The sequence below is a fragment of the Nyctereutes procyonoides genome, unplaced genomic scaffold (assembly GCF_905146905.1).
Source record: "Nyctereutes procyonoides isolate TBG_1078 unplaced genomic scaffold, NYPRO_anot_genome, whole genome shotgun sequence".
NCBI classification, from domain to species: domain Eukaryota; kingdom Metazoa; phylum Chordata; class Mammalia; order Carnivora; family Canidae; genus Nyctereutes; species Nyctereutes procyonoides.
In genome coordinates this window covers 6,915,578-6,926,626 of record NW_026575035.1, presented here as the reverse complement: position 1 = coordinate 6,926,626, position 11,049 = coordinate 6,915,578, and the positions used below count along the sequence as shown (strand labels likewise).

Below are 11,049 nucleotides of genomic sequence, written 5' to 3'. Positions count from 1 at the left end.
AGACACTCTCCATGGCATGTTGCTCAACTAGGCGCTGTTGTGTTAACAAGGCCCCCATAGGAAAGTGAAGACGAAGCAAAATTGGTTGACCTAATTTATGACTTTTGCTTGAAAGACATGTTTTGTTGATCTGGAAGATAAATCATTGCCTTATAACGGATTGTTCTGAGTTAACTTTTCAAAGCTCTTGCAAGAAAAAAAGATTTTTTTTTTAAGTTTGGTTTTAACGGTAGCTCAAAATAGAGTTTGGTAGGGAGGAGAGACGATGGGGTGAGGAGAGGAGGCTGTGGGCGCATATTCTTTTTCTTTCTTTTAAAAAGCTTTTTATTTATTCACGAGAGATACAGAGGCCGAGACATAGGCACAGGGAGAAGCAGGCTACCTGCGGAGAGCCTCGTGTGGGACTAGATCCCGGAATCCCCTGTTCATGACCTGAACCAAAGGCAGCCGCTCAACCGCTGAGCCGCCCAGGCATCCCTGTGGGCCCATTTTCAATCATCCTTTTCCTCCGTTACTTAAGAAGTGTTTCCTTCCCTTCTCTCTTCCCCGTTTCCTCATTGCATTATCACTCTCGAAAGGATCACCCTATTAGTTGCCTAGAGAATGACATTTCCCAGGTGAGGATACCGAGGCTAGCTGATGCCAAACTTAGGGCTAAAATCTAATCTAGGACTATTAGTTTCTTTTCTTCTTCTTCTTCTTCTTCTTCTTCTTCTTCTTCTTCTTCTTCTTCTTCTTCTTCTTCTTCTTCTTCTTCTTCTTCTTCTTCAAGATTTTATTTATTTATTCATGAGAGACACAGAGAGAGAGAGAGAGAGATAAAGAGAGGCAGAGACGCAGGCAGAGGGAGAAGCAGGCTCCATGCAGGGAGCCTGACGTGGGACTCCATCCCGGGACTCCAGGATCACGCCCTGGGCCGAAGGCAGGCGCTAAACCGCTGAGCCACCCAGGGATCCCCTATTAGTTTCTTTTGTACAAAATTTTACTGTATTTTAAATTTTTATTTATGTAGTCAATATAATATATGCTCATAATAAAAAATAGATTGCAGATGTCTGTTTTTTCTATGCACTTTTACATGATCATACTGTGTGTATATGGTTCTGGTTAACTTTCCAATTTAAGGTCTCTATAACCAAAATCTCAATAGGCATCATTTCTAATGTCTGTATAGAATTACATTGTATAAATAGATCATGATTCACTTAAATATTTCTCTAATGTTAGACATACACCTGGTTTGCATTTTTAATTTTTTAAAAGAGAGATAGAGGGCAGGGGGATGGGAAGGGAGTGAAAAAGACTCTTAAGCAGGCTCCACACCCAGCATGCAAAGCTGCACGTGGGGCTTGCTCTCAACACTCTGAGATCATGACCTGGGCAGAAATCAAGAATTGGATACTTAGACTGAGCATCCAGGTGCCCCTACTTCATTTCCATTTTTAAATCATTTAAAGTAATTCTGTGTTTAGTATCTCTGCAATACTCTTTGACCATGTTTCTGATTATTTCTTCAGAATATGAACATTTTAAAAGATTTTGATAATCTGTTGACAAATTCTTCTTGGGAAAGATTCTCCTAATACATGCTTTAAGCCAGTAATATATAAAAAAACATTTAGGGTTCTTATCAATATACTAGCTTTACCGAAATTTTTCTTTTCTTTTTTCATCATGCCATTCTGCCCTTAAACTCACCTTAACGAAAGAAAGAGAGCTGGTGGATGGGGAGGAAAGATAGCTAAAAAACAAACAGGATATACAGTAATGGCAGTCATACATTCTGTAAGTGATAACCGGTTTGTAATTTCCCATCAACCTTCATCTTTGAAGGGAAATTCTTAGATGATGTGAATGGGGTATCAAAGCTTATTTTTTTAAAAGTCTTAGTGTCATTCCCAAAACCCATTCAAGTAGTTTATTTTCAACAAATGTCTATTAGCTACTCTCAGTGGAGGACTCTTAACCACTTTCAGTTTGGTGCAGCCCAATTTGAATAGATTTTTGCTCAAATAAACCAAAACATTTAAAAATGTCTCGGGATCCCTGGGTGGAGCAGTGGTTTAGCGCCTGCCTTTGGCTCAGGGCGCGATCCTGGAGACCCGGGATCGAATCCCACGTCGGGCTCCCGGTGCATGGAGCCTGCTTCTCCCTCTGTCTGTGTCTCTGCCTCTCTCTCTCTCTGTGTGTGTGTGTGACTATCATAAATAAAAATTTAAAAAAAAATAAAAATGTCTCAATTTATCTTTGTAACAGTATGAAAACACTGTACTAACAGAAAATTTTAAACATACCAATTAAATGGATAATTGATGTTTGTGGTATCAATTACACTAAACAGAAGAGTTTTTAAAATGTAAGTGGAAGATCACTTTAAGAAAATGAAGTCACTCATAAAGAAGCAGTATAATTTTTTTTTTTTAGATTTTATTTATTTATTCATGAGAGACACAGAGAGAGGGAGAGAGGCAGAGATACAGGCAGAGAAGTAGGCTTCATGCAGGGAGCCTGATGTGGGACTTGATCCCGGGGCCCTAGGACCATGCCCTGGGCCCAAGGCAGGTGCTAAACCACTGAGCCACCCAGGGATCCCCAAAGCAGTATAATTTTATCCCTTTGGATTCCCAGAAAAAAAAAAAAAAAAAAAGAAAAAGAAAACAAAAAGACAGGGTTTTGAATTTTCAAGGTGATACTATTTTAGACTTTTTAGTTTGACCCTTTCCTATGCCAAAAGCGTTTTGATTCAAAAGCATTCTTCTGAAATAGTAAATAGGTGTGTCAACCAGTTGGATGCTCATCCTTCAAGACTCAGATAACGTGAAGCTTTTAGACATTCTGAGGCCAAAATAATCATGCTCTTTTTTTTTTTTGGCTTCTCAAGCCTTTTGTAGATTGGTATATTTTAATTATATTAAAATAGCATCATATTTTAGCGTATTTTTAGGTGTTTCCTCCACCGTTAGTACAGGTTTCCAATTTTGTGCGTTATCTTTCTGTCCTCCGCTCCTTAGTCTTAGGCACTCGGTACTTAGCAAGTAATGAACAAACGTGTGAAGGATTCCAGAGGACCAATGTCAAGTATCAGCATCGCATGAACAAGTTCCAATTATTTTCTACCAATCTCTGTGCTCATAGGTTAGAATCATTTTCCGAAGAGAAAACGGATTTGGAGGCCTAGAAAAATGACGCTCGGGAGAATCAAAGGCTGAACTCGGGCTTCCAGGCTCGGTGCGTCCGCCCCGACCTTGCAACACGCTCAGCAGGAGCGCGAAGGTCCGCGGAAGCGAAGCCGCAGGCGGGCTGGGCGCCGGCGGGTCCCGGCCCCGCGGGGCTGGGGGGGGGGGGGGGGGGGGCGCCGGGAACGCGCGAGGCCGGGGAGGGTTCTGCGCACGCGCGGGCGGCTGCTCCGGGCCGGCGGGCCTCCGGGGGCGGGGCGTGCGCGGCGCGTTGCGGCGGCGGCGGCGGCGGGCCTCGGGCCTCGGGCCTCGGGCCTCGGGCTTCTCCGCTGCCGCGGTCCTCGCGCGCGGGATGCTGCTCCTGGCGTTGCGCAGCCGGTGGGCGGCCGGACTTGGGCTCGGCGGGCAGAGCACGGTACCGCGGGCGGCCGCCGCGCTGCGAGGCCTGAGGGCGGCCTCCTGGCGGGCGGCGCCCTGGCGCGGCTCCTCGAGGCCGCTTGGCGGCGGAGGCGTGGGCTTGCGGGGAGCCTCGCCGCTCGTGGGCCGGCGGGTGCGAACGCAGGTCGGCATTGTGAGGGGCGGCGGGGGGCAGGGAGCGTCGGCCGGGGGCTTGGGTGGGACGCGGCCCTCCGCGCGGCTCCGCCTCGGCCTCGGCCTCGGCGGGAGGCCCGGGGCGCCCGCGGCTCCAGGGGGATCCATCCCCATCCCTTCGAGACTGGCCGTTTGGTCGTTTTCCCGGGCGGCTCCAGAAAGTGGCTCACAGGTGGTTGCAGACCCAGCGGGCTTGTGAGGACTCGCGCTATATTCTGCTCCTGAGAGGAAGCCTCGGAAGGGTTAATTTGCAACGAAAGGAGATGCACTGAAAGAACTCAACCTGACTTGAAGTTTGTTTCTTCTTTTTTTTTTTAATTTCTTATTTATTTATGATAGTCACACACACAGAGAGAGAGAGAGAGAGGCAGAGACATAGGCAGAGGGAGAAGCAGGCTCCATGCACCAGGAGCCCGACGTGGGTCTGCAGGATCGCGCCCTGGGCCAAAGGCAAGCGCCAAACCGCTGCGCCGCCCAGGGATCCCCCCCCCCTTTTTTTTTTAGATGAGGCTATTTTAAGGAATTCCTTTGCTCCCTGGAGAAAGGAGTTGGAGATATTAATCCTCTCACTTTATTTTTTTTAAGATTTTATTTATTTATTCATGACAGACACACACACAGAGGCAGAGACACAGGCAGAGGGAGAAGCAGGCTCCATGCACCGGGAGCCCGACGTGGGACTCGATCCCGGGTCTCCAGGATCGCGCCCTGGGCCGAAGGTGGCACTAAACTGCTGAGCCACCCAGGCTGCCGGATCCTGTCACTTTAATCTGAATAAATTGTCTCCTAATCCTGCCCTTTAAAATGTCAGAATTAGAAAGTATGGTTGAAAACGTGGAAGAAATGCCTAACATGGGAATTGGAATGTCATTAAATTTCAGCATAAAGGGATTAGGCATACCTTTTGCATCTTGAAGGGTGTGTGCTGTGAAATTCATTTTTACACCTTATGGGAACTCTTGTTCCTGTGAAATGTGATGAAGATGTCAAGTGAACTATTAAGAGGAACAACAGATGCAAGGAGATGAGTAGGGAAAGAGTTAACTTTTTAAAAAGAAATACTAGCTATAATATAAGCGTTTTAGAAATATTAAAAACGATCTGGACTTGAAACAATTTGCGTTTCCAGTTTTTTTTTTTTTACATACATTATATTAACATTTTTTTGAAAAGCTAATGCATTTAAAATTTTGACAGGAGAACAGGAGTAATGTCTTCGTTCACCACAGAATGAAAAAATTATGCCACTAAAATGTTTTACTTGTTCCAGGCCCCACTTTATGGGGGGGGGGGCGGGGAAGCGGGAGAAGCCTTCAGCTGGGATGCAAACCTGGGTTTTCAAACTCCAACTCAGTAGGTAACTAATGAATTAAGGACAGTGATTTTGTTAGTTGGATTTCTTGAGCTTGGTAGATTATGTGGGAGAATTAAACCACCTCATATGACAAGTTCTCTTACTCTTCATTATAATTTATAAAGCTTAAAAAAAATTAAAAGATCCTAAATGCACTTTATTATGTACTCACCTTATAACGGTCTCTGTTTCAATAGATACCTCTTTGTTGGAAAAGATGTGTTCAATGCTTACATACAGAGCTTGAAAAATCAGAAGATGGAAGGCTGATTTATACTGGGAATCTGGCCCGAACAGTATTTGGTGGGTAATCAGAAGTGAGGGTAATTTCCTTTTAACCCCCTTTTAGTTGTAAAAGTGTACCCAAGATACATTACTTCTTATTATATCATCTCTTAATTGTAAGATATGAGGAAAAGTTAGGTTATAATTTTTTTTCTTGTGCCTTGTAAATCAAGATTAGAGGTTGAAACCTTTGCATTTTTAGGAGGTTTTAAAAAGATTTTTGAAGACTGTTATGGCTTTGTGATTTTTTTTTTAAAGATTGTATTTATTTATATGACACAGAGCACAAGCAGGGGTATCTGTAGGCAGAGGGAGAGGGAGAAATAGGCTCCCCACTGAGCAGGGAGCCCCATAGGAGGATCAGACTTAGGACCCTGAGATAATGACCTGAGCTGAAGGCAGACACTTGACTGACTGAGCCACCCAGGTGCCCCTGACTTTGGGATCTTATGGCTAGGTGCTAAAGCTTCCCTCCCTTGGTCACTTCCCAAGATGTTTAACAACAAAATAGAACACAAAATAGTGTATATTTGTGTAATGTTTGAATATGGAGAGAGAGAAAAAAATACGGAATTATACCCCTTAAGAGTGGTTATTTGGGGGAAGTACACATTTACTTTATATATTTTTAAATTTGGCCATTGCATTAAGCATATAATACTTTTATAATTAAATAGTGTACTTTTATGTTTTTTGAGGTCACTTTAATATTTTCAAGAAACATGTTTAGTGGGTCTTCTAGGTGGTAGTACTTGAGAAAACAAAGAGTATTATTAAATAGCTCTAAGTTTGAAGCTCTTTCCTTAGCTCTTTTTTTGTTTTTAAAAGATTTTCTTTATTTATTCATGAGAGACACAGAGAGAGGCAGAGACACAGGCAGAGGGAGAGGCAGGCTCCACGCGGGGAGCCCGACGTGGGACTCGATCCTGGGTCTCCAGGATCACACCCTGGGCCGAAGGCAGGTGCCAAACCGCTGAGCCACCCAGGCTGCCCTCTTTCCTTAGCTCTTAATTTGGTATTTAGTATGATTTAGTATTTAGAATAATTTATTAGGGAGGTCAGAAGAACTTAGGTATGTGCTTTGTTCAAGTTCCTGAGGTTGTATTTCATTTCAGTAATTTTAAAGTATAACCTGACATACCTGGAGTACTACTTTATAACCAAGTCGGCCACAAGATTTCACCACCTGCATTTGCATTCCTGTTTTTGATTATGCTGGTGTCTGAATCATCTAAAATTTACTCTGGAAATCTGTATGTTCTCAAGTGTGTGGTGTCAAAATAAACTGTGTTAAGGATACAATTTTAGCTATATAAGACTTTGGCAAGGGAGCCCGGGTTGCTCAGCAGTTTAGCGCTGCCTTCAGCCCAGGGTGTGATCCTGGAGACCCGGGATCGAGTTCCGTATTGGGCTCCCTGCATGGAGCCTGCTTCTCCCTCTGCCTGGTCTCTGCCTCTCTCTCTCTCTCTCTCTCTCTCTCTCTCTCTCTCTCTCTCTCTTTCTCTCTCTCTCTCATGAGTAAATAAATAAAATCTTTAAAAAAAATAAAACGTTGGCAATAAGGACTGATTATAATCACTATTGAGAGGAGTTTTGAAGTTACTGGAAAAATCAATTTTGGGTGATTAGAAATGTCTTCGGGAATCAGTACATGAGTTGGCCATTGAACCTGTGCCATATCTCTGGCCTGGGATACCTGGGTTTATACCAGTGAGATGTATTAACAGTGACACCCATGATACCCTTTCTGAACAGACCCAGGTCCTTCAAATGCAGGGGAGACATTAATTTATTTCTTATTTCCGCTTGACTCCAGTCTGTAAAGAAGAGAATATAAATAGGAATTTTGGTACAGGTGTATATAAATAGGATGTTATGTTTGTAGGAGAGCGTAGTTATCCATGGTATTCAAAGTTTTAGAATTAGAACTTGTATAGGAATTTAATGTTTGAGTTCTTTCAATATTATGATAATTAGAAACTGTACTTTTCAGGGATCACTATTTTTTCTATGTAGAAACTGAGGGAGAAACATTTTTTTCTATATATAACAGAGAGGTACCATTTTAGAGATTCTTTTTTTAAAGATTTTATTTATTCATGAGAGACAGAGAGAGAGAGAGGCAGAGAAGCAGGCTCCATGCAGCGAGCTCGAAGTGGGACTCAGTCCCAGTACTCCAGGATCATGCCCTGAGCCAAAGGCAGATGCTCAACCACTGAGCCACCCAGGCATCCCCCATTTTAGAGATCTTTAAATTTTTTAAAAAAATTTTTATTTATTTATGATAGTCACACAGAGAGAGAGAGAGAGAGGCAGAGACATAGGCTGAGGGAGAAGCAGGCTCCATGTACCGGGAGCCCGACGTGGGATTCGATCCCGGGTCTCCAGGATCATGCCCTGGGCCAAAGGCATGTGCTAAACCGCTGCGCCACCCAGAGATCCCTTTAGAGATCTTTAAACTGCCAAATAGGTACCAGTTTAAAGACATTTGAAGGGTCTTTTAGTTGATAGTTTTTGTTAATTCATCAACAAATAATGACTTACTTTGTCATAGTCTTATTTTCGGATGAGGAGAATTTGAACATGAGGAGGTGTGAAAGAAGGGCATAGGGTAGTATGAGCAAAGACATGAAGATGGGAAAGCCCAGAATATGTTTAGAAAATAGTAATTACTTCAATCCAAGCAAAATAAAGTATATGTATTAGTTTCCTCAGGCTCTTATAATACATTTCCAGAAACTTGATGACTTAAAGTAACAGAATTTGTTCAGAAAGCTCATGTTTTGAAATCAGAGTATTGATAAAGGCCATACTGCCTCTGAAGGGTCTAGGAAAGAATTCCTTGCCTTTTCCAGCTTCTAGTGGCTCCCAGTAACCAGTTGTGTTCCTGGCTTATGGGGGCATAACTGCATAACTCCAATTTTTGCTTCTTACTCATGTGGCCTTCTCTGTGTGTCTGTCTTGTTCTGTCCTTATAAGGATATTCTCATTGGATTTATGGCCTACTCTATTCTAGGATGATCTCATCTCAATTTTTGATTATATAGAAAGAGACTATTTCCAAATGAGGTCACATTTGGAGCTTTTGGGTGGACATGAATTTTGGGGTACACTTTTCAACCCACCATAGTGACAAAATCATGGGGAAAAAGTAGTTGGAAGAACTAAGGAGGCCTTTTTTTTTTTTTAAGATTTTATTTATTTATTCATGAAAGACACAGAGAAAGGCAGAGACGTAGGCAGAAGGAGAAGCAGGCTCCAGGCAGGGAGCCTGATGTGGGACTTGATCCTGAGACCACAGATCACGCCCTGAGCCAGGGGCAGGTGCTCAACCGCTGAGCCACCTAGGTGTCCCTAAGGAGGCTTTTATATAGGAGGCATCTTGGTCCCCATTGTATCTAGTTGTATGTGTGCCAGTGTCATAGCAACTGTCTGTGGGAGGAAGGAAGGAAGGAAGGGAGGAGTATCTAACTCCTCCCCCAACCTTTTTTTTCTTCTTTTGTTTTTCTTTTTTTTTCTCTTTTTTTTTTCCTTTTTTTTTCTTTTTTTCTTTTGTTTTTCTAAATTAGCTTTATAATCAACTTGTCTGGGATCTCAACTTGTCTATTTTCTAAACAGATGGTAAAATTATACAATCAAACTAAGAAATTTACATTTTAAGTCACTTATTTAATGTGGTAAAATATACATAACATACAATTTATGGGCAGCCCCAGTGGCTCAATGTTTTAGCGCCATCTTCAGCCCAGGGCGTGATCCTAGAGACCGGGGATCTAGTCCCATGTCAGGCTTCCTGCATGGAGCCTGCTTCTCTCTCTGCCTGTGTCTCTGCCCCCCCCCTCTCATAAATAAATAAAATCTTTAAAAAAAATAATAAAATTTACCATTTTAACCATTTTTAAATACACATTTCAGAAGTCATTGATTTTTAATCTTTTTAATGTGACAGGTAAAAAAATATCTGTTTTAACATTTGAATATCTTTTCTTGGTAAAGAAGTTGAATGTATTTCTCACATGTTTCTTAACCATTGGTGTTGTTTTTTGTTTTTGTTTTTTTTTTTTTTTTGTAATTTGCTGTTTTAATCCTGGACACTTAAAAAAAAAAATCCTGGACACTTAATCTAATAATGTTAGTCTTATATGTAAACATTTAATGTTAGGTATGTGGAAATGCTTGTTAATAGAGTTTTATTTAATCTGACTGAATTAATTTTCATAGTATTCATAAGGATCTTTGAGTAATATTAAATCTTTTATTGGGGAACTGAGGTGGAGGCCAGCTAACCCTAAAGCAAATTTTCCAGCCTGGAGGGGCACTGTACTGGCCAATGGCCTGGACACTAGAATCAAATTGCTTGGGTATGAAGCCCAATACTGCCTGCCTCTTGGTAGTTTTGTGACATTGAGCAAGTGCTTTATTTTTCTCATATGATGGTGATAATTATGAGAGTGATGGTGATAATTATACATCTGCTTCATAGTGTGTTTTTGAAGATGTTATGAATAAAATACATAAAGTATGTAAAGAACTTAACACAGAGCCTGGAAAATAATAATCACTATATATGTGTTTTGGTTTTGTTGTTTTGATGATGATATAAGAAGAAAGGTGGAAGAATTAATTGGATAGATGTGATTCTTTTATAAAATTTATAAATATTAATACTCATGTTTTTTTTTTCCTACTTAGGTGTGAAATGTTTCTCTTATTCTACAAGTGTCATCAGTCTTGCATTACTACCATATATTTTTGCACAAAACAATATTATATTTGGAAGTCTACCTTTGCAAATATTATTTTATGGCATCATAGGAAGCTTTACAGTGATTACTCCAGCACTGCTTCACTTTGTTACGAAAGGCTATGTTGTTCGGTTGTACCATGAAGCTACAACAGACACTTACAAAGCCATTACTTATAATGTTGTGCTTTTAGAAAAAAGTACAGTGTTTCACCAGAACGACGTGAGGATTCCAGACAGCGCTCATATATTTACCACATTTTATGCTAAAACAAAATCGCTGTTAGTTAATCCAGTGCTCTTTCCAAACCCTGAAGATTATGACCATCTAATGGGTTATGACAAACCATTCACTTTTGATACGGAAGCAGACAGTGAGAAGAAACAGGTTAAAGATGAGAAATGAATCTGTTGTTTTTTAGGTTTGTGCTTAAATGTGATTTATGTTCCAATGTATGATAAAATTGCCTTTACTTTTGTTTTCTGTTAGCAACTGAAAGTAATTTGAAACTGTATCAAACAACTTTTAATTTTCAGAGAATTATGTTCCTATATAATAAAATAAGCTATGTTTGAAAAAACATGTAACATTCTGCCATTTGTGTTTTTAAAAAAGTATGAAAATACACGTTCATGCTGCCATATGCATGGATAATTTTATATAGTAAGTGTGGTTGTCTCTAAGCTGGGGATCGGGTGTCAGAAACAAATGAGAGTTGTTTTTCCTTTATGTTTGGATTTTTCTAAGAATAGATACGTTGCCTACATTAAAAGCTTTTTTAAAAATTCTAGTATTATGGGAAGCAGTGTTAATCTCCCTTTGGTTCAGAACACAAGTTTTTGTTTATCTTCTCAGGCATAGTTTCCCATAATAAGGATCTCCATGTCCCATTGAGTGT

The 11,049-nt window shown here is 41.1% G+C and overlaps 1 protein-coding gene across 1 annotated transcript; it reads left to right on the top strand.

Annotated features, from left to right (window-relative positions):
• The first annotated feature begins 3,422 nt into the window (after positions 1-3,422).
• Positions 3,423-10,733, top strand: TMEM70 (transmembrane protein 70). Its single transcript, XM_055318469.1, has 3 exons — positions 3,423-3,738; positions 5,319-5,424; positions 10,099-10,733. Exons 1-3 carry the CDS (start codon positions 3,529-3,531, stop codon positions 10,554-10,556), a joined length of 774 nt encoding a protein of 257 aa, XP_055174444.1. The 5' UTR covers positions 3,423-3,528; the 3' UTR covers positions 10,557-10,733.
• The last annotated feature ends 316 nt before the right edge of the window (positions 10,734-11,049 follow it).

Excerpts from the sequence above, each read along its gene's own strand:
- TMEM70 (XM_055318469.1), top strand. The coding sequence starts at position 3,529 with ATGCTGCTCCTGGCGTTGCGCAGCCGGTGGGCGGCCGGACTTGGGCTC. Across the intron at positions 3,739-5,318 it reads GCCGGCGGGTGCGAACGCAG|ATACCTCTTTGTTGGAAAAG; the intron begins GTCGGCATTGTG and ends CTGTTTCAATAG. Across the intron at positions 5,425-10,098 it reads TCTGGCCCGAACAGTATTTG|GTGTGAAATGTTTCTCTTAT; the intron begins GTGGGTAATCAG and ends TTTCCTACTTAG.